Here is a 26198-nt window from a genome sequence, read left to right as displayed (position 1 = left end):
GGCCGCCGCTTTTAGAGGCCAAACAGTAAGAGACTTCCTCATTAACAAAGGTAAAGATAAAGGGGGATGTTTTAGATGCGGTAAAAGGGGACACTTTGTAAAAGATTGCTGTGAAAACCAAAATAAGAGTCCAGAAGCAAAAATCCCAGGCCTTTGCCCAAGGTGTAAAAGAGGAAGGCACTGGGCAAACGAATGTAAATCTAAAATTGACAGTAAAGGAAATCCTTTATCCCCCAGGCAGGGAAACGGGATGAGGGGCCAGCCCCAGGCTCCGAAACAAGCATATGGGGCAGTCAGCTTTGTTCCAGCCAGCAACAGCAATCCATTTCAAAACTTAGTAGAGCAACCCCAGGAAGTGCAGGATTGGACCTCAGTTCCACTTCTCACACAGTATTAACACCTGAAATGGGACCGCAAACCTTAAATACCGGAATATATGGACCCTTACCTCCTAACACTTTTGGGCTACTTTTAGGAAGAAGTAGTGTCACCATGAGAGGCTTACAAGTCCTCCCTGGAGTTATCGATAATGATTATGAAGGAGAAATTAAAATTATGGCTAGAGCTATTGATAATATTATTACTGTCCCTCGAGGAGTTAGAATAGCTCAGTTAATCCTGCTACCTTTGGTTAAAACAGATAATAATATTCAATATTCTAATAGAGATATAAAAGGTTTCGGATCATCAGATATATATTGGGTGCAACCAATTACAAATAAAAAACCCTCTCTAAACTTATGGTTAGACGGGAAGGCATTCACTGGATTAATAGACACAGGGGCTGATGTAACGATCATTAAGCAGGAGGATTGGCCCTCTCATTGGCCTACTACAGAGACTTTAACTCACTTGAGAGGAATTGGACAAAGCAGTAATCCTAAACAAAGTTCTAAATACCTAACATGGACAGATAAAGAAAACAATTCAGGCCTCATTAAGCCATTTGTCATTCCTTACCTACCTGTTAACCTTTGGGGGCGAGATCTGCTCTCTCAAATGAAAATTATAATGTGTAGTCCAAATGAGGTAGTTACTGCACAAATGTTAACTCAAGGATACACCCCTGGTAAGGGTCTTGGAAAAGGAGAAAACGGTATCCCACAGCCTATATTGGTTTCAGGACAACTTGATAAAAAGGGATTTGGAAATTTTTAGCTCAGGCCACTGACATACCTGCACCCCAAAGGTGCGCTGACCCCATTACTTGGAAGTCAGATGAGCCCGTTTGGGTTGATCAGTGGCCTTTACTCAATGATAAACTAAGTGCTGCTCAACAGTTAGTGCAGGAACAGCTGATAGCAGGACATATTGTAGAAAGTAATTCTCCTTGGAATACACCTATTTTTGTTATTAGAAAGAAGTCTGGTAGATGGAGGCTCTTGCAAGATTTAAGAGCAGTAAATATCACTATGATCCTTATGGGTGCCTTACAACCAGGATTACCTTCACCGGTTGCGATTCCTCAAAAATATTTTAAAATCGTTATTGACCTTAAAGATTGCTTTTTTACAATTCCCCTTCATCCTGCTGACCAAAAAAGATTTGCCTTTAGTCTTCCATCTACAAATTTTAAACAACCAATGAAGCGCTATCAATGGAAAGTCTTACCTCAGGGTATGGCTAATAGTCCTACCTTGTGTCAAAAATATGTAGCTGCTGCTATAGAGCCAGTCAGAAAAACGTGGGCACAAATGTATATTATACATTATATGGATGATATTTTAATAGCAGGAGAAATTGGTGAACAAGTCTTACAGTGCTTTGCTCAACTCAAACAAGAGTTAGCAGCAGCTGGACTACAAATAGCCCCAGAAAAGGTACAATTACAAGATCCATACACTTATCTTGGTTTTCAAATTAATGGACCCAAAATCATTAATCAAAAGGCCGTTATACGTCGTGATCATTTAAAAACTTTAAATGATTTCCAAAAATTACTGGGAGACATAAATTGGCTTCGACCGTACTTAAAACTCACTACAGGAGAGTTAAAACCTCTTTTCGATATACTAAAAGGAGACTCTAATCCAAAATCTCCCAGGTCCATTACTAAAGAAGCATTAATGGCACTCCAACAGGTAGAACATGCCATTGCAACACAATTTGTTACCGGTATTGACTATTCTCAGCCATTAATATTCCTTATTTTTAACACAACAATAACCCCTACTGGCCTATTTTGGCAGAACAATCCCATTATGTGGGTACACCTGCCCTCCTCCCCTAAAAAGGTTTTGTTGCCTTATTATGATGCCATAGCTGATCTAATTATCTTGGGAAGAGAAAACAGTAGAAAATACTTTGGAATAGAACCCTCTACCATTATACAGCCCTACACTCAATCACACATTCATTGGCTATTACAAAATACGGAAGCCTGGCCAATTGCTTGCGCTTCTTACACTGGCTCAATTGACAACCATTACCCACCTAACAAACTTATTCAATTTTGTAAACTTCATGCGTTTGTGTTTCCCCATATTACCAGCAAAGAACCTCTCAATGACGCATTATTAATTTTCACTGATGGATCTTCCACAGGACTTGCCGCTTACACTTATAATAATGTAGTCGTTAAATTCCAGACCACTTATACATCAGCTCAGCTGGTCGAATTGCAAGCTATAATTGCAGCACTATCAGCTTTTCCTTGTCAGCCACTTAACATTTACACAGACAGCACCTATCTGGCTCATTCAATACCCCTCTTAGAGACCGTGCCTCAAATTAAACATATTTCAGACACAGCTGACCTATTTTTACAATGTCAACAACTTATTCGAAAAAGGACTACTCCCTTTTTTCTTGGGCATATTAGAGCACATTCAGGATTACCGGGACCTTTAACACAAGGTAACGCAACAGCTGACGCGGCAACAAAAATCATAGCCACAGTCACTACAGACAATTTGCAACAAGCACAAAAAGCACATGCCTTACATCATTTAAACGCCCAAACCTTAAGACTTATGTTTAAACTTACCAGAGAACAAGCTCGACAAATAGTTAAACAATGTGCCAACTGCATAACGTATTTACCTGTTCCCTATCTAGGAGTTAACCCCCGAGGACTCATCCCCAACGAAATTTGGCAAATGGACGTTACTCACCACTTAGAATTCGGTCAACTAAAATATATCCATGTATGCATAGACACCTATAGTGGATTCATCAGTGCAACTCTCCAAACAGGAGAGGCCACCAAACATGTCATAGCTCATTTATTACATTGCTTTTCTATTTTAGGAATACCCAAACAAATTAAAACAGACAATGGCCCTGGTTATATAGCCAAAACCTTTTTACAATTCTGTAATACCCTACAAATTAAACATACCACAGGTATTCCCTATAATCCCCAAGGACAAGGTATAGTAGAAAGAGCTCATCTGTCTTTAAAAACTGTTATCACAAAATTAAAAGGGGGGAGCTGGTACCCCGTGAAGGGTACCCCCAGAAACATACTCAATCATGCCCTGTTTATCCTTAATTTTTTAAATTTGGACAGTCATGGAAAATCGGCTGCTGATCGTTTCTGGCATCCTGAATCTCAAAAACAGTTTGCAATGGTAAAATGGAAAGATCCACTTGATAATTCATGGCATGGCCCCGATCCAGTTTTAATCTGGGGAAGAGGCTCAGTATGCATCTTCTCACAAAAAAATGATGCAGCCAGATGGCTGCCTGAAAGATTGGTAAGACAAATAAATCATAACCATTGTCAGTCCAGGGAAGATAAATCTCCCTGAGAAGTTCTTTCCTTTTTGTTTTTCAGAAAATGAAGCCTAACATGAGATTCCTTTGGAGAATAATCGCTCTATATAACATAGTGACAGTCTATGCAGGTTTTGGCGACCCTCGTAAGGCAAGAGAATTATTACGAAAACAATACGGCCAGCCTTGTGATTGCAGAGGGGGACAGGTATCTGAACCTCCGTCAGACAGAATCACCCAGGTGACCTGCACGGGCAAGACAGCTTACCTAATGCCAGACCAGTCATGGAAATGAAAAGTGCTGTTTTTACGCCAACAAATCCGGAATCGTCAGAGATAAGATAAAGACTTTACAGGAAGAACTAGAAGAGCGCAGAAAAGGTCTGGTCGCTAATCCCTTGTGGACTGGACTCGATGGACTTCTCCCCTATCTCCTGCCATTTCTTGGTCCTTTACTTACTCTTCTACTCTTTCTCACTCTCAGGCCTATAATCTTTAATAAGCTTATGGCATTCGTCAGACAACAAATCGAGGCCTTCCAGGCCAAACCTATACAGGTCCATTATCATCGCCTTGAGATGACTGAAAATGGTGAGTCTTATTTACCTTAATAAGACCACCTCCCCTGTGTGCTGAACTGGACAGTCAATGACGGGTAAGAGGACACTATCTCCATCGGAGCCTAAGACAGGAGGGCCGCCTTTGCTGCTGCCTTATCCCATGACGGGCCTAGAAGGTGGGGATGAGTTGACCCAACCTAAGACAGGCGCAGTTCCCGAGGGGTTGTTTTCTCATCATAAAATAATTAAAAGGGGGACCTGTCCGGAGCTGCAGGCCCCGGCCATAGCGAGTAGTAGCTGACGATTGAAGACGCCTGAGCTATATTCATTTCCACCCCACACCTTCTCCCTATCTTTGCCTTTTTTCCCTGTATTAATACCTCATAAAAGATGGCGCTCTTCCTGCTTCTTCTTCACCCATTTTTCCCGCGCCCGCGAAAATTACTACCTGACAGCGCAGGTGCAACATGACGTTCGACCAGAGAAACCAATACCTACTTGGTCACGCCCTCTGCGATGAGATCATCTCCGCCTCTGGCCCAACCCCTTTCCCTCCAAGTGTATATAAGGCACTGCATTACCGCCATTAAAGTAGACTTGATCAGAGCACTGTCTTGTCTCCATTTCTCGTATCTCTTGTTCCCCAAATTCCCACCCCCTTTTCCAGGACCTGCTTCGACTATCCCGCGGGCCGGGAGATCAACAAAGTCTAGAACTCAGGAAAGGTGCAGAATGGAGTTCTCTGGATATAGTCAAATCACCTGAAGAGTCCAGAACAGGCAAATTAGAAAAAATTCTACACAGCCAAAGAAATAAACAGCAAGCTGAAAGATAGATCTGAAGAAATTAGCCAGAATGTGGCTCAGAGAAACAAAACGATGGAATATTTTAAAAATAATAATTTAAAACCTCAGACGGTTTAACCGATACCTAATAGGAATTCCAGGAGGAGAGTCTAGAGTGATGTTGTCCAATACAATAGTAGCCAATAGTCACATGTCACTACTTAAAATGTAAATTAATTAAAACTAAATGAAGCTAAAAAGGCAGTTCCTTGGTTGTACTGGTCACATTTCAGATGCTCAATAGCCACATGTGGCTGGTGGCTACCATACTGGACAGTGCAGATATAGAATATTACAGGAAGTTCTACTGGACAGTGCTGATCTAGGCCATGAAACAAGTCTGAACCAATTTCAAAGAACTGGTATGATACAGATGTTTTGTGGAAATAAACTAGACGTTAGAAATTAAAAACAAAATAGTTCCTACTGCCTCCTCTCACCTTTTGCCCTGTTACAATTCCACCTCTCAACGTCTTCATGTTCTTGATGAGAAGCAGAACGTCCCTGCTGTGTTCCACGGCACTAAGTTCCCCAGAACCCGCCAGTCTCTGATGACAGAACATCCTGGACCGCCCCGCTCCACACCCCCACCCACGAAGTTCTCTAAAACACTGACCATGATAGCCTGGGGTAGGTTTCCACTTTAACATTCTGACCAAAATTCTCAACTCGATGCAGTCAGAGTCTGCGCAACCTGGGACCTCGAGCCAAGAAATCCTCAAGTGACCTTACTTGGCAAAACCAACGACACAACCAAATACAGGTCTCAAGCGATATACAGCTCGGTGCTTACCAACTCGGTGCTCATCAACTCGGTCACCGGCCGACGGGCAGCCCTCTGGCGCCGCAGCCCCGCCTCTCTATGACGTCACACGAGGAGCCCTGAAGTGGCGGTCAAGCTTGAGGCGTCATATGGCTGCGCCTAGTGGGCCGTTGCCTTACAGTTGCTGAGAGGAGGCGAGGGGCGGGGACGCTGAGGCCAAGATCATGTCTGACTGGGAGAGGTTTCCTTGGCAGCAGAGGACGCTAGGTTTGGGATGAAAGAAGCTGGGCAGATGCAAAATCTGGAGAGCGCGAGGGCCGGGCGGTCAGTTAGCACCCAGACTGGCAGCATGACTGGTGAGTGTCCCGGACCCTGCTCCCGCCACCCTACCTTTCGCTCTGTCCTGTGCGTCTCCCGTCATTGAACTCCAGATTCCTTGTCTGCACCTCTTTGCCTCCCCTGCTGCTTCTGGATGTCTCCTGCTCGCCCTCTCCGTGTCCCCTCCTCAGTCGCCAGAACCGCTCGGCTCGGTCGCACCGGCTTTTGAAGTGTGACTTTTTAACCCCTCTTATTTGTTTCTCACAGGACGTAGAGCTGGGGCTCTGAGGTCAAAGAGCCTGAATATTTCCAAAGCGCGCTTTTGCCTTGATTTCCAAATTAACCGCACGTGACGCTTTCCTGTATTTCCTGTATTTCGACTGCTTTACCGTCGAAGGTCAGCGCATTTTTCGGGCTTTTCTTTTAGCAACGCCCCAGTACAGTCCAAAGAAAAGCTTGCACCACGACGACGTCTGATGCGAAGACTTTTCACAGCTTGCTTTGGGTTGTCCCCCCAGCAATGTGTATTAGCTGTACCGTTTTTTCCTGCAGGGTGAGGGCTGGAGAAAGAGGGCCCAACTTTTTAAGTGGAAAAGGAGGTAGCCACGACTAAGACTGAAGCGTCTCCTGCTAAGATACTTCTGACTCTCTTATACCCTGATCTTTTTCTGTGCCTCATGCGAAAGCAGCTGGGCTTATGCTGCAGCACCCAAGTGGCATTGAGATTGGCTCCCTTTTTCGCCATTAGTAACACGTTTTAAAGTGTTTGTCGTCTCTTTTGTAGGTCAGATACCAAGACTTTCTAAAGTCAACCTTTTCACTCTGCTCAGCCTCTGGATGGAGCTTTTCCCAGCAGTAGAAGCCCAGAGGCAAAAATCTCAGGTATAATTTGTTTCATAATTTTTCCCCTTAGAAACGCAATGGTTTAAAATCTGAGTTTATTGCTCCAGTTTCTGTCATACCTAAAACCAAACTTAACAAGCCTTAAGATTTTAAAATTACCTTTCTTGATTAACATGACACTTTATAATTCCTAGCTGTAATAAGTCATATTCCATTCTAAAAATACTGTCTGAGACTGCCATGTTTATCAGGTACTAATGGTATTCATATGTCAGTTTGGCTAATAAGATTATTGTCTATACCACATAATTTCCCCCAATTGTATATACTGTTGGTGTTTTATCTAGGTAGTTTGCCCCTCTGCCACAGAAATATATAAATTGCCTGGAGATAGAGAGCATGTCTTATTTTACCTAGCATATACCCTTTACCATCTACCATTATATGAATGCTAATTGGTTAATGTTGGATGGAAGTACTCTCTTTTTGGATCTTGAAAGACAGGATCAAAATAGATTAGAAATGGGCTGGGTGCAGTGACTCACACCTGTAATCCCGGCACTTTGTGAGGCTGAGGCGGGTGGATCACCTGAGGTCAGGACTTCAAAACCAGCCTGGGCAACATAGTGAAACCCTGTCTCTACTAAAAATACAAAAATTAGCTAGGCATGGTGGTATCCACCTGTAGTCCCAGCTACTCAGGAGGCTGAGGCATGAGAATCACTTGAACAGTTCTCATGGATGAGAATTGTTGGAGGTTGCAGTGAGCTGAGATTGCACCACTGCACTCCAGCCTGGGCGACAGAGTAAGACTCCATTTCAAAAAAAAAAAAAAAATCAGAAATGTATAGTAAGAATAATCATAAAAGCCAATATATTGGAATTGGAAGAATGGACATGCTACATCTTTTCTTTCTCCTACCCTTGGGGCAACAAGGTGCTAGGTTCTCATTTTCCTCCATGCATGGAATGGCATGATGCTAGGTTCTCATCATTTCTGTTTGATAATTTTGGAAGCTTAGGGTGTTGGCATTTATTTTTATAGGGGGCCACGACCATTGGAAAACAATATTAGGTTAAGTTGAGCATTTAAGACATTTTTGAAAGCAGAGGTAAAAGGAGAGGGGTGGGGCAGAAAATTACCCATGGCTTCTCATCACTCTAACAACATTACTGTTAACATTTTGGTACTTCCAATCTTAAGCATGAGGTTTTTTATTTTACTCTTACAAAGTTGTAGTTATATTCTGCATGTACTCGCTGAGGTTTCTAACTTGCCAATAATTCTGCTGAAAGGTTGCTTTAGATTTTCCAAAGAAAGACCATAAATCCTTAAATTGCCACAGTACTCTTAGGAGACTACCCACTCTTTTCATTTTACTGTGGATGAGGTTTTGTGCTTGGCACTGGAGACACAAAGCAGAAAAAACATGGTCTTTGTTTTCTAATGAGAAGAAACACTAGGCATTTAAACAATTAAAATAGAATGGGTGGAGTGAGTACACAGTATAAGCAGAGATGTTGGCAAGACTGGGAGCCAGGCTCTATATGGGGAAGTGAAGGAAGGATTCACAGAGAAGGTCATATTTGCACTGAGACATGACGAATGAGTGGACATTTGCCCAAGCCAAGGAACTCTACATGGAAAAGCTTGGAGGAATGAGAGAATTTGTGGTCCTCGGGCCAGAAAGTGAAATTAGGTAGAGGGAAGAGACTGGAAAGGAGCTCGACAATGTAGACAGGAATCATATCATAAAAAGCATTGTATGCCTTGCAAAGGAGTTTAGATTTTATCCTATCGATACAGGAATTGCATTGAGGAATTTTAACGGGATGTGAGGATATTCACTTCTCATAATAAAATGATATCTCTTGGCGTAGTTTCCTCCCCCAATTCCTATGTGAAGTGTTTTATAAATAGTAAAACATTATTTAAAATGTTATACATTGTTATTTCATATTTCTTACCCTTATCACCCACTCTGGCTCTACATTTTACTAATGGCTGAGAAAGCTCTTCATTCCTTCATTAATTTTGAAGTTCCTTTATTCCTTCTACTTGTTAATAGCTTAGTATTATTTTATGAAAGTAGATATCCAAGCTGTTAGGGATTTTGTGTTTGTGGGTTTTTTTTTTTCCAGATAAAATTTATTTTGAAGAGCCAGATTAGAAACAAATATTTAGAGAGTTAAGACTTTTAGGCTGGGCGCAGTGGCTCATGCTTCTAATCCCAGCACTTTGGGAGGCTGAGGCAGGCAGATCACAAGGTCAAGAGATCGAGACCATGGTGGCCAACATGGTGAAACCCCATCTCTGCCAAAAATACAAAAAGTAGCTGGTCGTGGTGGTGTGCACCCTTAGTCCCAGCTACTCAGGAGGCTGAGGCAGGAGAATCGCTTGAACCCGGGAGGCAGAGGTTGCATTGAGCCAAGATCACACCACTGCACTCCAGCCTGGCAACAGAGTGAGACTCCGTCTCAAAAAAAAGAAAAAGAAAAGACTTTTAAAAACTGAACATATTAGAGATTGAATACAAATTTTGAAAAGACATTCTTTCTTTTGTAAATATCTGGATTTGATCTCATTTTAGTTCTATTTTATTTTTCATACACACCATATCCTGTGCTGAAATTAAGTTTTTTTTCCCAACAGGCACAAGTTATATTTAATTAGTGAAAAATGATATTTATGTTTCTATTAGGAAGGGATTGATTGGCCAACTAATTGTTGAAGTTTGTTTGTAAATAATACACACCCAACTGTTACCTCATACTCTATAGAGAAAACTGTGGATCTGAGAAAACTGAGATAAAGCTTTCAGGTAGCATTTTGTTAAAAAAAATACTACCAAGGAAATTTCAAAACTATGTTAGCAACAAAATTTTATACAACTTTATATCGTGTTTAACAAAAGATCAGGGTTATGAGTCTCTGTTTTCTCCCAAGCCAATGACTCTTAGTTTTCCTGGCATCTCGTTCCTTCATCTGGTGGACACCATGGAAGTTTTCTAAATGAAAAGAAATGTCTTTTGTTCCAAATATTTTATGTGGGATCTTATTTAGAAATCTGACTCATACGCATGTCTATTTAAGCCTTTTAAATGGAAAGTTAAAACACATAGAAATGAGTACAGAAGGCATCAAAACAAAGAACATCCATGTCTTCAGAAAGCCAAGCAACCTGGAAGTAGGATTGACTTGGCTATATGAAAGGTTATCATTCTTAGCTCCTGGTCCTGGAGCTTGCCCAGCTCCTATTCACTGCATTGGTGTCTTTCCAGCTGTGCTCCCACACCCATGTCTCCTGGGACGACAACTCTCTCACCATGGTCTTGGGTAGGCCTCTACTTCTGTTCTTACTTACAGGCCTTGGGACTCTGAGGCACTCGGGGAGGGAGAGCCTCAGGATTACTCTGGCAGTGATCTGGGTGAAATAGGCTTTTGCATGTTAGCTTGGGAACTTGACTATCATTTTTAACATTGTTTATATGAGAAAAATGTGTTTTAAATTCCAAAAAAGGCAGATTTACCAAGTATTTAGAACATGATTGTAGGTTGTCAATTACTTGTCTATTTAATGTCAATAAAGCAGAAGTATATAATTTCATTAGTTCTTCTCATATCATGGCCATTGCAAAAAAACAAGACCAATGATAGTGTGGGGGAAGAATACAGAATGAAAGGGAGCATATTGTACTCCACTTTTATAGTGTTATTTATTGTACAAACATTATCATTGAAACTGAAGACTGAATCAATAGCTGCAACATTTTTAAATGTTTTTTATTTATATTTTAAATGTTTCTCTTGGATTTTCCTTTTTGTACTAGCTAATATCCACATAATTTTGCAGGTAGTTGCAGTCATAGCAGGAATACAATTTTGTATTTGACAGTTTCAGTACTGTTACAGGGTTAAGTTATTTATTTTAAATTATACAATAAGAATACATCTAAATTTCATATACATATAGTATATGCTGCCATTGTGTTTATACTTGTAGAAATATTAAATTCCTCGAAATGTTACCCAATTTTGTGCCTAGTATTTCTTTACCATTTACTATAGTATATTTTTTCCAGTATTATTTGCACATGGTATTCGTAGAGTTGAGTACAAACTTTTTCCTATTAAGAGAAAAAAAACTTCTTTAAGCTAAAGTAGTAAGATTGTTTCACTTAAATTCTTTAGTCTGCTTTTGCTGTACAGAGTAAATAATAGAAACACCAAGATGCAATTAGACATGTAATGTATTGGAAATACTGCTTTTGATACTTTACCAACCTTTTGTCCTACTAAAAGTATTTTTATGAATTACCAAAGTAATAAATGTTTGTTATTTTTAAAATGGACAGAAGAAAAGTTTTATCATAATTCTACCTCCTAGAGACTAATTACTTTTTAAAAATTGTTTCTCAGTCTTTTTTCTCTTATTTTCTTTACTTACATGAGATCATTTAACTCTGGATTCTACCCTTTTCACTTAACATAAGAAAATACTTATACTGTAATGTTAGTATAAACATTAGAGCAGCACCTTAGTCTAGTGTCTTAGAGTAGCCCGTGGTTTTACAGCCAGCCTGCCTGGGTTCAGATTCCGACTCCGCCTTTTACTAGTTGTATAACTTTGGGTAACTTTACCTCTCAGTGTCAGTTTCCTCATCTGTAAAATGAAATGTTACTAGTATATACTACATGAGGCTTTTATGAGAAATGAATGAGTTAATATTTGTAAAGGTCTTAGTGCCTGGCACATGTTAGGTACTATGTGTTTTTTGTTGTTGTCGTTGTTGTTGTTCTTGTCTCCTTATTTATTTATTTTAATAGAGATGGGGTCTTGCCATGTTGCCCAGACTGGTCGCTAACTACTGGGCTCAAGCAGTCTGCCCGCCTCAGCCTCCCGAAGTGTTAGGATTACAGGCATGAGCCACCGCACCTAGCCTCCTGACTCTTTCCATTGTGTCTTCTGGTACCTTATGCTAAAGGCCCTCACTGTACTTTTCCAGAACAGAAGCAATGTAGCATAATGATTAAGACAATGGATCTTGGGCTGGATCTGGCATATCCACTTATTACCTGTGTGACCATGGTTGAGTTATTTAATCTTTCTCAGCCACAATTTCCTCATTTGTAAAATGGAAATAATAGGAGCTACTTTATAAAGTTATAAGGATTAAATGAGATAATTTAGGGCCTGGTACATGATAAACATGCAGTAGATGTTAGGTACTATTATTATCATCACTCGTATAATTATTACCACTACTAGCACCCACATCCTTACCGTTTTTCCACTGACACCATCACTTCCTCTGCTTCCTGTTCTGTTTGAACAGAAACCTCATTTGCAGAACATGGGTTTTCCTATAAATTTCTTTTCCTATAAATTTCTTTTCTAGCATCCAGCACTTGTTTCGTAAGACTAGCAGGTCAACATTTACAGAGTTTCCCATTCCTACTTTAAAACTTTATCAATTTATTAACTATCCCACCAATTTTTTTTTTTTTTTTTTTGAGACGGAGTCTTGCTCTGTTGCCCAGGCGGGAATGCAGTGGCCTGATCTCGGCTCACCGCAGCCTTTCCCTCCCAGATTCAAGCAATTCTTCTGCCTCAGCCTCCCGAGTAGCTGGGACTACAGGCGCGTGCCACCATGCCCAGCTAATTTTTGTATTTTTAGTAGAGACAGGGTTTCACTATGTTGGCCAGGCTGGTCTCGAACTCCTGACCTCGTGATCTGCCCACCTCGGCCTCCCAAAGTTCTGGGATTACAGGTGTGAGCCACCATACCCGGTTATCCCACCTATTTTGGAGCTCACAGAATTCTATGTCACTTTCTTTGTCTTAATCAACTTACTTGATAGTCACTTTCCTGTTTTCATAAATTATAAGCCCTATGAGAGCTGCATCTTGAGCAACTAGGCTGTCATATAGCAAGGGTTCAATAAGTATTTGTTGAACTAATAAATGAAGGACTTTGGTCCCTGCCTCAAAACTTTCTTTCTACTTCCAGTTTTCACTTTTCCCCTCATGGATATACCTGTATTAGTTTTCTATTGCTGCTATAACAGATGACCACAAAGTTGGTGGCTTAAAACAACACAAATTTATTATACAGTTCTGTAGGTAAGAGGTCTGAAATGGGTCTTACTGGGCTAAAGTCAAGGTGTTGGCAGAGCCAGATTACCTTCAGACACTCTAGGGGAGAAACTTTCCTTGCCTTTTCTACCTGTGGAGATTATCTGTTTTCCTTGGCTCATGGGCCTCTTCGATCTTCAAAGCCAGCAGTGGCCAGTCAGGTATTTCATGTTGCTTCACTGACTCTCCCACACCCCTCTTTTACTTATAATGACCCTTGTGATAACATTGGGCCAATCAGATAATCAAGGATAATCTCCCCATCTCAAAGTAGGTGGTTAGTGCCTCAGTTCCAGCTGCAACCTGAATTCCTCCTTGCTGTGTAACAAAACATAGTCATAGACTCCAGGGACTGGGACAAGGAGATCTCTGGTGGGGCATTATCCTATCAACCACAGTCCCGATCTAATACTTTTGCTACATAGTTCCTTATCTTCTCTATTCCAATTAATTTACCTCTATTCCACTTTAGTCATTCATGGCCACACTTTGGACTTTTCCATTACTCAAAACTGCCACAATTCTGAAACCATAAACTTCAGAATTTTATTTTCTGATCACAATTTCCAATCCTTCTATGTTTTGGGAAAGTAAATAAAGGTTTATTTACTAGGTAAAGTAGTATGAACTTGATCCAAACAAAGTGGGAAGTCATTGTAGAGTTTCATCATGGAAAAAAAATGGTCAAAGCCAAGGACTCCAGCCTTTAAATATGGGAATGTTGAATTAGTCATATGTCTTATGTGCTAATCTTTTTTTTCCTTAATCTGATTATTATTAGAAAAATGAAGAGGGAAAGCATGGACCCTTAGGAGATAATGAAGAGATGACCAGAGTATCTACTGACAAAAGACAGGTAAATATTTGTGATTTCACATATATATATGCTCATAATGACAAAGCAAAAGGAATAGTATAAAGTAGAATAAAAGTGCCTCCATTTCTGCTTTCAAGGGAGTTTTTAAAATACTCTTCTAAAAATGGTCTGTATATTTACAAGACTATATGTCACTCCTTTTTAAAAAAGAAAAAGTACAGGTGGGATTATTCTGTGCTATGTCCTACATCTTGCTTTAAAAAAAAAAAAAAAAAAACTCTGGAGAGTTCATATAGATATGTTAAGAAATACTCTCCCTTGGTTCTCTCACACTTCCACACACCTTGCTGGGTATACCAAGAATGCAAGGCCCTAACCTTGCATTTGCTTTACCTAGTAAATAAACCCAGAGTTTTACCTGGGTCATTTCTCAGAGTTGTGTTTGCCGTGATCAGCCCTGAAGGTTGAGGTAATGTCTTCCTCCAGGACAAAGAGCAAACTTTCTTACTTTCTGCTGTGAAATAGTAGGACCCTCAAGCTCAGTGTTCCTTTCCTATAACACTACCCACCCTGTGTTCAGGCAGCTATCTGTGCCCATCTGTATTACCCCTCATGGGGCTTGAGGGCAGGGAAACAGAAATGGTGCTCATACTGACTGCTGTGCTGCAAATAATAAAGTTCATTGTTTCTAACCCGGAAGTTTCATGTTTTCTGCTAATATCTATGAAACAGTAATAGGTTAACTTATTAGTTGGTAAGTAGGGTAAAATCAAAGTGCAGACTTGAAAGATGAACCTTGGTCTTTTTAATACTGTATAGTATTTCCTTGTTACTTTATTCTTTTGAGTTTTCCAGAGGTTCCAATTCATTGGGTGCAGAGTGGAGACTAAGCGTGTATGTTTTGAAGAGTTACCTTGATAAATATTCCTAGAGATTTCCTAATTCATTCTGAGTGAGCCCAGTAGAAATATAGAAATAATTTGTCTCAGAATATTTACATGTTTTCATATTAAGAAAGGCCAAGGGGAAAAAATAGTGAATCACCATTTAAGTCAATGTACTGGTCCATATACAAAACATATACAAAACAGACTGTCCCCTTTTGCCCATGTTTTAGTGTAAAACTCTGTGACATAGATGACTTGCCGAAATGTTAGCGAAGTGAAGGAAAATCAAATTCAGAGCAGTGATTCACTGAAAAGATTCAGTCCTCTGGGATTTGCAGTAAATGGAAGTGACGAAATGGAATGCAACTTGAGCTTTTATTTGTTTTGTTGAGTTTCAGATGGAAAAATCTTTGTCTCAAACTTGATATTTTGGCCTTACCTAAATGCAAAATGAAAAAAAACGTATTTTCTAAGGTGAAAAGGACCCTAGACAAAAAAGTGATAAAGTCGACCCAAAAGGTGGTTCTAATAACAAATAAGTTGATGAGTATGCTTCTCAATAGGAACAATTTTTTTTTTTTTATGTTTCATTCTGGCTTTATTTCTGTCTACTTAACTAGGAAAATCTAAAGCTGAAATCATCCCCTGCTGCCACTTCCACTGGTCATGTTGATTCAATTTAACAACAGGAGCTCTGTCAGGATCTTTTGATGAGGCAACATTACTTCTTTTCCACGATGATACTTACTGGCCGGGCGCGGTGGCTCACGCCTGTAATCCCAGCACTTTGGGAGGCCGAGGCGGGTGGATCACAAGGTGCAGAGATCGAGACCATTCTGGCTAACACGGTGAAACCCCGTCTCTACTAAAAGTACAAAAAATTAGCCAGGCGTGGTAGGAGCTACTCAGCTACTGCGGAGGCTGAGGCAGGAGAATGGCGTGAACCCGGGAAGCGGAGCTTGCAGTGAGCCCAGATCACGCCACTGCACTCCAGCCTGGGCGACAGAGCAAGACTCCGTCTCAAATCAGTCAATCAATCAATCCAGCCTGGGCGACAGAGACTCTGTCTGAAATAAATAAACAAACAAACTTATTGAAAGTATTCAGAAATCAATAATATTATATACTTTGCATTTGAGGAGCATAAAACTCTAGAAATTTTGGTAGGGAAAGTGTTCACAAATTCAAGGTCAATTTAAAGCTTATTTTAAAAGCCAATATAGATAGGTTTTTCATATTTTACATACATTCCTAGGTATATATTTTGTAAAGTAGAGATTTTTGTATTCCTTTTTAAATGTCTTTCTAGTTTAGGAGATGGCTGGTTAACTCAGAAATGGAATTCCATAAAAGCTTCTCTGTTCCTTCTTTTTTAGATATTTTACAAATTATTCTCCATAATCTCAAACATTTATACTCAAAACTGAAACTGAAACTTGACTAGTTAATATCGCTTTGGTCTGATCCTTAAAGTGATTTCAGATATGCTGCACTGGGGAATAAGTATAGGGTAAAATCCCTTTGGAAGGGGATGGGGAATAGGGACAACCTCTCCTCAGCCCAAGCTCCCCTCATGTAACAGTCAGTCCCCAGCCCAAGGATCAGGTTTACATTCCTTCAGAGGCTTTTGCTGTGAAAACAGCATAGATTATTTTGTGCCTTATGCAGAACTGACTTTTTTTTTTTTTTTTACCTTAGTCTGTTTTATCTGATATTGTTATACCAGCTTTGATTAATATTTGCTTAAGTTGAGACACTTTAGGTTTAATAGTAACACAAAACCTTCACTCAAAGAGATCCACTGGACGTGCTTAGAACCCCAGTCAGTCCGCAGTCTGCAGGGCTTAAATCAGGCTCAGCCAGTCCCTTCTCTGTGGAATACCGCTAAGATAGCTCACGCTCACTGCTCTGACGTCAAGTTCTCTCATCCCTTTTGACACTTGATGGTATGTCTTCCTTCTTTTTGTTTTTATAACTTACCTATAGTAGGAGGTGGGACCCAACTATAGTAGTCTAGACTGCCATAGTGTTAAAAATTGATACAGCCAGTAGTTTCTAGAAATAAATTGAGAATTATCTTTACTTTGGTCAATATCTAAAATATTTTGGAATTTAAGATGACCTCTGCTTTACCATCTGCCTTTTACCATCTGTGTGTCTTTCAGAAAGTCATGTAAACTTTCTGGGCTTTACTTATCCGTGTGTAAAATCAGGGCTTTATATTCTTTATTACCATCTAGAAGCTTAATACTAAATGGTACTACACTCAAGGCTATAAGAAACAAGTCAAATTGACCTAGTTCTTGCCCTTTACTAGGTTATAATGTATCTAATCTTTCACTAGAACAAATTAATGATAATTACATGCTTAATCGTTCGATTAGTAGAGCTTAGGTTTAGAAAATTTCTGGCCTAAAGTCAACACTAAAGTTTCAGAAGCTTTTTGGATCTAATGAGAAATGTGCTTCGTACAAACTCTGTTTAGATAAAGAATTAAACAAAACTTCCATTTTATTAATAATTCAAGTATAATCCATGATGTGATTATTAGGTGTTATAACTAATAAGTTGTTATTTTATATGTTAATGTAGGTAAAGAGAACTGGTCTTGTGGTGGTGAAAAACATGAAAATTGTTGGTCTCCACTGTTCTAGTGAAGATTTACATGCCGGGCAGATTGCTCTTATTAAACATGGGTCAAGGCTGAAAAACTGTGATCTTTATTTTTCCAGAAAACCATGTTCTGCTTGTTTGAAAATGATTGTAAATGGTAAGTGCAGAAAAGGGTTTGTTGGGGATTAAGAGTATTTATCTGGGATGGGCATGGTGGTTTATGCCTATCATCCCAGCACTTTGGGAGGACAAGGCAGGAGGATCGCCTGAGCCTAGGAGTTCAAGAATAGCCTGTGCAACATAGGGAGACCCCATCACTACAAAAAATAAATTAGCTAGGCATGGTGGTACATGCCTGTAGTCCCCACTACTTGAGAGACTGAGGTGGGAGGATTGCTTGAGCCCAGGAGTTCGAGGATACAGTAAGCCATGATTGCGCCACTGCAATCTAGCCTGGGTGACAGAACAAGACCCTGTCTCCAAAAAAAAAAAAGAAGAAGGAAAGAGCATTTGTCTGAGAGCAGTGGTGGGAACATATTTGCTAAATACCACAGAGATAATTTAGAAATGTATATCTCAAAGTCAGGTGCTATGGCTCACACCTGTAATCCCAGCTACTCAGAAGGCTGAGGCAGGAGAATTGCTCAAGCCCAGGAGTTCAAGGCTGTAGTGAGCTCTGGTCGCTCCACTGCACTCCAGCCTGAGTGACAGAGCAAGACCCTGTCTCTAAAAAATAAAATAAACAATATATAAATATATATCTGAAGACAGTTTGATACATTATAAGAGTAAACATCAGAAAACATGGATTCTGGTGTCATTCATGTCTACTAACCTATTAAATGACCCTCAGTGTATGAGTAGACTAATGCTAACTGCTATAACAAAACAAAATTTCAGTGGCTTAGGGTACTAGATATTTATCACTTGTATAATAGTCCAATGCATGTGTTGCTAAACAGCAGGCAGCTTTCTCCATGTGGTTGATTCCTGGGCTAGGCATCTTCTGTCTCATTGCTGTTGTCATTTCTAGGGCTTTGAGTCCTCTGTATCCAGAGGCAGACTGAGAAAGAATGAGTAGAGAGGGTGAACCTGCTTCTTAAAACCCTGACCTGGAAGTCGCATGCATCATTTCTGTTCTCATCCATTGTGAGAACTGTTGTTCCCACTGGGCAACTGTCTTTCAGTGACTACTCTACATTTTGGAAGGAGGAACACAAATTTTTAATGTATAGCCATCCATCCACACCAGGCTATTCACTAAACCTCTCTGTGCTTATGATTCTGTTTTGCACCCAGGTATATGCCAACCATTCTTTCATTTAAAAAGTATGCATCCTGTTGCATAGGCATCATGGCAGATCAAAAAACAAACAAAAAAACTAATGTGCTTCCTAATCTTTACCCTCAAGGTGTTATTTGGGGGCCAAAATAACAATTTAATATGATGCATTATCTAGTACCATATCAGTGATACAGGTTGTAAGTGATATTTGGTCTCAGAGGATAAATAGTGATCCCTGCAGATTGCCATATTATGAAAGGCTGAGGATTAAGCTTGATCTTGATGCATCATAGGTAGAGGAAGAGGAGAACAGTGCATTCCTGGTCAGGGGGAACAGTGCATATGGAGTCATCAAGTTGTAAGAAGCAAAGTTCTAGGGTCAGTATTTGAAATGGAGAATTATTCTTGGAGAATAGTGGCAGACAAATTATAATGATACTGGAGAACTTTGAAGAACTGTAGGGCCTTTGAACTTTATCTTATGGAACAGAGTTCCTAGGCCTGTTTTGAGAAAGAGCTATTTTTATTTACATCAAAGCCTTGAGAGTAATGATCAGATCTCTGTCAAGGTCAGTGCCTTGAGCTATAAATGGCAGAACTTCTAGAAGAAATGGGTCATGTGGCTAGAAACCTCTTGGCCTGCAACAAGTGTTTTGAGCAGGTAGGTATCTGTGGTAGTGATTTTATTCTATATTCTCAACTACAGTTACCAATACATTAAAAAAATAGGTATGAAAGTGGTGGTGGCATTTTTTTCTCCTTTTCCCAACTAACCAGGCAGATTGGACATGTGTTTTATCACTTATGTTCAACTGACCTACAGTTCCTGTTTGTAGGCAATGTGGAGACATTGAAGATTCTTGAGAAAGATGTAACATGATTGAAATTTTTGTTATTGCTGTTATTGAATTGGAACAGGGAGAGATTAGAGATTGGAAGATTGATTAGTAGACCATTGCATTAGGCAAGGTATAAAATAGGATTCAGATGATGACGCTGATACAGAAATGAAAGAATGTGAAAGAACCAAAACATTTGTTGGCTGATCTGTTCTAGATCAAGGGAGAAAAATGAATAAAAGATAGTTGTGCTTTGTGCTGAGCTAACTGTGCTGAAAGCAGTCTTAATAGCCTTGGAGCCACAAATTGGAGGGAAGAATAGGAGAGTGCAGTTCACTGCTTGATGTCTTAAGACATTTGATCCTGACAAGAAAGATAATGAAGTATGGAAAGTCAGGAAGGATCTACAATGGAAATGCTTGTATATTGGTGTTGGACAATATAAAAGCAAAATTGCTATGTTAGATTAGGCTTATGTATTATATTTAGTTATCTTAGGAAGGGAGCATGGCTGAACCCCATGCTACAGCTAGATTACTTTAGTTAGAATTGCTATTACCTCAGTTACAAGGCAAATGTAGCACAGTGGTTCTCCAAGTGTGGTCTGTGGACTCCTGATGGTCCACAAGGTCAATGTTATTTTCATAATAACTCTACCTTCAGGCTGGGCATGGTGGCTCATGCCTGTAGTCCCAACATTTTGTGAGGCTGAGGTAAGTGGATTGCTTGAGCCCAGGAGTTTGAGACCAGCCAGGGCAATATGGAGAAACCCCTTATCTACTAAAAATAGAAAAATTAGCTAGGCATGGTGGTGTGTGCCTGTAGTCCCAGCTACTTGGGAGGCTGAGGTGGGAGGACCACTGGAGCCTGGGATGCGAAGGTTGCGGTGAGCTGTGATCCCGCCTCACCAATGCACTCCAGCCTGGGCCACAGAGCAAGATCCTGTCCCAGAAAGCAAAAACAAAAACACTACATTCATACTAATGGTACCAAAACAATGATAGGTAAAACTACTATTTCCATATCTTTATTTTTTTTTTTTTTTTTTTTTTTTTGAGAGGGAGTCTCACTCTGTTGCCCAGGCTGGAGTGCAATGGCACAATTTCAGCTCATTGCAACCCCTACCTCTCAGGTTCAAGTAATGCCCCTGCCTCAGCCTCCTGAGTAGCTGGGATTACAAGCGCGCACCACCATGCCCAGCTAATTTTTGTATTTTTAGTAGAGACGGGGTTTCACTGTGTCGGTCAGGCTGGTCTCGAACTTGTGACTCGTGATCTGCCCACCTCAGCCTCCCAAAGTGCTGGGATTACAGGCATGAGCCACCACACCCGGCCTGTTTCCATACCATTAATCAAAACATTCGTGCCATACCGCACTGGTAGTCATTGTACTCTTCACTGCACTCAGAGGGAAAAAAGAAAACCAGTTTTACATAAGAAAGTCCTTGATGAAACAGTAAAAAGTATTAATTTCATTAAATCCCAACTTGAGTCTGCATCTTTTTAATATTCTGTGTGAGGAAACAGGAGGTGGGTATAAAGTGCTTTTGCTACAGACCTAAGGTATGAAGATGGCTTTGAGGAAAACCATGTATGTGATTTATTTGAGTTGCAGACTGAATTATCTACTTTTTTAATGGAATATCATGAACTGACAGTGGTTAGACTTGGATATTTGGCAGATATTTTCTTGAAACTATAGTGAACCTGTCACTTTCAGATAAACAACTGACATTTTTTTGTTGCCAGTGATAGAATTTGAGCTATCAAGTGAAAATTAGAATTTTGGAAAACTCATATTCTCCATTATGAGCCTGACAGCATCTCACCACTTAGACTCTTTTGATGGGATTGGTGGTGATACTAATGAATGGGATTTTTTTTTTTAATATTGTGGAATCAGTAAATCATTGTTTTCTGGATGACCAATGCACAATGCTACAAAATCATGCATGAGTAAAAGCCATTGTAAGTGCAAGACAGACCAATGGACTTTAACAGTTCAAAAAGTTTATTGGTATGGTTTCAGATTCTACATTGTAACTAACCTTTAAGAAACTATCCCTTGTCAAATTTTTATGTAGTGCCAAAGAAGAATATTCACAAGTGTCTGAAATGGCTGTTAAAATACTCCTTTTTCAACCACATATCTATATGAGGCCAGATAATTTTCATATCCTTCAGTGAAAACAACATATTGCAACAGATTGAAAACAGAAGCAAATTTGAGCATCCAGCTGTTTTCTATTAAGCCAATTTTTTTTTTTTTTTTTTTTTTACAAAGCAAGTTACATTATTAGAATTTTAAGCAATGTATAAGTGATGGAATCATTCTAACAACACATCTATTCACTGCTTACAATTCCAACCAATTTCAGTTCTCTGATATCTAATGACAAGAGCGGAGACCTGTTCAAGTTCCTTCCACCAGTAAGACCCACAGCTCAAAGTTGTGGGAGTGATTAACTGAGCCATAGGCCTTCATACGTTTACCACATTAAAATACCACAGTGTTTTCTTATAAGGTCAACCACCTGGGAACTAATTAACATTAGCATTAAGACTTTAAATAAACTGTTAGGCACAGGGCTAGATCAGGCATTATAAAACTTTGTGGTGCCCTATTCAAGCCACACAAATTCCCAAATATTTTAGCTTGTAACAGGTTTGCCTTTCCCCTCTTGAGACAATTATTTGGGTACTTGGTTTTGGAAATCAGGTAATTCATGATGGAAGTTTCCTAGCTGTGATGGTGCTCTAGGCAACTTCAGAGAATGAAGATAGAAATTATGCATGATTATATAACATGAAGAGTTAAATTTCTATTACACACTCAGTTTCCATTCTCTGATTTCTCTTAGCTCTATAAACACATGTAAATCTTCTGCAGAGCTTTAAAGAGCTCTGAAAGGGAAAATACCATTCCATATATGGAATTGATAGCATAGTACAGGCCAGGGGCAGTGGCCCACACCTGCAATCCCAACATTGTGAGGCCAGTGAGAGGACTGCCTGAGGTCAGGAGCCCAAGACCAGCCTGGGCAACATAGCAAGACCCCGTCTCTACCAAAAAAAAAGTAGCTGGGTGTGGTGGTGCACACCTGCAATCATAGCCAATCTGGAGGCTGAAGCAGGAGGATTGATAGAGTATGGGAGTTAGAAGTTACAGTGAGCAATGATGTCACCACTGCACTCCAGCCTGGGTGACAGACTGGTCTCTATTTAAAAAAAAAAAAAGGTATAGTGATACACTATTAATTCTATATATGCTAATATGAGATAGCATCCATATAAACTACTATCAAGTCTTTATGTGCCAGCTACTGTAATAAGTCTTTTCAAGTTTAACTCACTGAATTCATAATGAATTATGAGTTAGCTACCATTATTTCCCCCATTTTACAAATAGGGAAACTGAGGCTGGGAGACATTAACTTGCTGGCAAGTTAATTTTATTTAAATTAAATAAACATTAATAAACATTATTTAAGTTACTGGCAGAACTGGTATTTGAACCTACTTAATCTGATTCTAGAGCCTGTGCCATATAAACTCTTACCCACTATGCTATGCTATTAGTATCCATTTAACAATTACTACTATTGCAATAGCTGCAATTATCACTCCTATAGTACAGGGGAATCTATCAAAGAAACATTCAGCTTTCACTTATCTATTTCTGAAAACATTTTTATTAAAATATAAGGTGCATTTCACCGATCTATTTTTATAATTGTCAATTTATTTAAGTACTTTTATTATATGATGTAAGAAAAATGTTTGAAATGTCTTCTGGAATTAACCGGAACAAAATAAATGTGCAAAATTTAGAATAGAATTTTACAGAGTTCATAGGCCACCAAAGCCCATTCATGAAACCCTTCATGAAACCCATTCATGAGGCCAAAGGGCAAAACAAACCCTCCCTGAAAATCTCAATTGGGCTTTTAATATTTAAATTTAAATGTCTATACAAATTCTGCTGCTCAGTTTTGTCCTTCCATTCTTCTTAATTTTCCAGTGAAACTGATAACTATTATTTTTCCTTTTGCTATTAAGCCAAATATTAAAGATATTTGTAAAAATTTAAAACAATCTCATTCTTACAGATTTTTGTTTTGGAAAATATTTTTTTCATAAAGCAAATGTTATTTATATTAATGTATAACAGATTATTATTTTTAATGAATTAATAAATATTTTAAATTTTGTTTTAATTTTCAAGTATGATAAATATCAGTAGATATATTTCACATAAATAAAAGCTCTTTGTGGTCCTCAATAATTTGTAAGAGTGTTAAGGAATCCTGAGATCAAAAAAATTTGAGAAACTGTGCTTTAGCATTTGCCACTAATACACAAATGTCTGTCTAAAGAGGATTTCCCCCCTCTTCTTAAATCAGGATTACTGGGAGCAACTAAGATGCGTAGATGAAAGGTTTACCATCACTGCTGGTTAGGAAATGGATTATGAGAATTCGAACAGAGGGAAGGTGAAATGCCACCAGAGGAAACACTCTGATATGAGGTTTGAGGCCTTCAAAATTGCTTTGCAGCATAAGCCACAGTGAGTCAGGAGTACCAGGGAGTGGATAGAATGTTCATTTGTTTAACTTAGACTTTTTAGTTCATCAATTATTTTGAAGGGTAGAACATTCTGTGGGCTATCTTTCTATTTGCTTCTGGGTACAATCACAAAAAAAAAGTCTCTCCTAGCTGAAATTACATGCAGTAATAGCAAAGGGGTCTCTTCGTTGTAAACTGTTCATTAATTGAAGAACATTTGTGTACTTAACTATGTATAAGGCATCTCATCATTCTATTTCAAATATAAATTAAAATATTTTTTTCACATTTGTTATCCTGTTATGTTTTCTCTTTTACAAATTGCCTGTTCATATCTTTTTGTCTCTCTTTAGGCCTTATTCTTGTCAATTCATATGTGCTCTAATGAATTGAAATATTTTCTGTATATTAAACATTACTAACCTTTCCTTTGTCACACTGATTGAAAAATGATGTTTAGTTTGTTGTTTTGTCTTTAATTTTGTGAGCTTTAGAAAGTTAATATTGCCCTTCAAGCACCATCCCAACATCACATAAGAATTTTTTCATGTTATAAATTCTTTGTGGACATTTTTGATAACTGTTTTATTATGAGAAGGACCATAATTAATTCAAACATTCCCCTATTTTGGTCATTTAGGTTTTTGGGTTTTGGTTTTTTGTTTAACATTTTTGCTTGCTATTTTAAAGAATGCTGTGCATGCATGAGATTTCTTCTCTATATTTAGAATATTTTCCTAGAATGGATTCTCAGAAGAATTGTCAGTCTGTGGACAGGAACATTTTTAATGCATGGAAGAAGTATTTATTCCAGATAGAAAACTCTAGGCAATATTAGTTGTTCCCTGTAACATTTTAAAAAACAGCCATGGCACCATGGAGGACTCTTTGAGTATATAGTTTTAGCGCTGGGCTTTGGGATCACACTTCACAACACCAGTAATTCCACAAATGCATTCCCAGGAGCTGCGTTAGAGGCTGGGTAACTTTTTCTTGAAAAGGCCAGATAATAAATATTTTAGACTTTGCAGGCCATATGGTGTCCATCACAGCTACTCAACTCTGTCACGCGAAAGCACCCAAAGACTATATAAGTGAATGGGTGTGTGTGTCTGTGTTTCAGTAAAGGTTTATTTATGGACACTGAAATTTGAATTTCCTACAGTTTGATGTGTCACAAAATGTTCTTTTGATTTGTCCAATATTTTAAAATGTAAAACCCATTCTTAACCTGTGAGCTGTACATAGACTGGCAGTGGACTGGATTTGGCCTGTGGGTGGTAGTTTGCCAACCTTCAGGCTATATAATAGGTGACTTGGTAATAGACATTTATTATATTGAGGGTTCTAGATATACTGCAATGATAGGGTGGATTTTATCATGAAAACCCTAAATTCAGTATGTATCTCATAATTACCTTTCATATTTTGTATTTCAGCTGGAGTTAACCGAATTTCATATTGGCCTGCTGATCCAGAAATAAGTTTGCTTACGGAGGCTTCTAGTTCTGAAGATGCAAAGTTAGATGCCAAAGCAGTGGAAAGATTGAAGTCAAACAGTCGGGCCCATGTGTGTGTCTTACTTCAACCTTTGGTGTGTTATATGGTGCAGTTTGTAGAGGAGACCTCTTACAAATGTGACTTTATTCAAAAAATTACAAAAACATTGCCGGATGCTAACACTGACTTTTATTATGAATGTAAACAAGAAAGAATAAAAGAATATGAAATGTTATTTTTGGTTTCAAATGAAGAAATGCATAAGCAAATACTGATGACTATAGGTTTGGAGAACCTGTGTGAAAATCCATACTTTAGCAATCTAAGGCAAAACATGAAAGACCTTATCCTCCTTTTGGCCACAGTAGCTTCCAGTGTGCCGAACTTTAAACACTTCGGATTTTACTGTAGCAATCCAGAACAGATTAATGAAATTCACAATCAAAGCTTGCCACAGGAAATTGCAAGGCACTGCATGGTTCAGGCCAGGTTATTGGCATATCGAACTG

The 26198-nt window shown here is 39.1% G+C and overlaps 1 protein-coding gene and 1 pseudogene across 2 annotated transcripts in view; one reads left to right on the top strand and one right to left on the bottom strand.

The window, feature by feature from the left end:
* LOC105490773 (prolyl 3-hydroxylase OGFOD1-like) overlaps positions 1–5909 on the bottom strand; it is a 57661-nt pseudogene extending 51752 nt beyond the window's left edge.
* Positions 5910–5931: 22 nt separating this feature from the next.
* Positions 5932–26198, top strand: part of LOC105490709 (cytidine and dCMP deaminase domain containing 1) — a 44671-nt gene continuing 24404 nt past the window's right edge. Inside the window, exons 1-6 of one of the 2 annotated variants that reach the window (XM_011756592.3) lie at positions 5932–6241; positions 6471–6600; positions 6988–7085; positions 13965–14039; positions 17480–17657; positions 25629–26198. In XM_011756592.3, the coding sequence (XP_011754894.1) occupies positions 7041–7085; positions 13965–14039; positions 17480–17657; positions 25629–26198 (868 nt within the window). In that variant the 5' untranslated portion in view covers positions 5932–6241; positions 6471–6600; positions 6988–7040. The remainder of the gene's footprint in view (positions 6242–6470; positions 6601–6987; positions 7086–13964; positions 14040–17479; positions 17658–25628) is intronic. The other variant, XM_011756591.2, reaches the window with a different exon arrangement.

Source organism: Macaca nemestrina, chromosome 16, assembly GCF_043159975.1.
Source record: "Macaca nemestrina isolate mMacNem1 chromosome 16, mMacNem.hap1, whole genome shotgun sequence".
NCBI lineage: Eukaryota > Metazoa > Chordata > Mammalia > Primates > Cercopithecidae > Macaca > Macaca nemestrina.
This window is presented reverse-complemented; position numbering and strand designations above follow the sequence as displayed.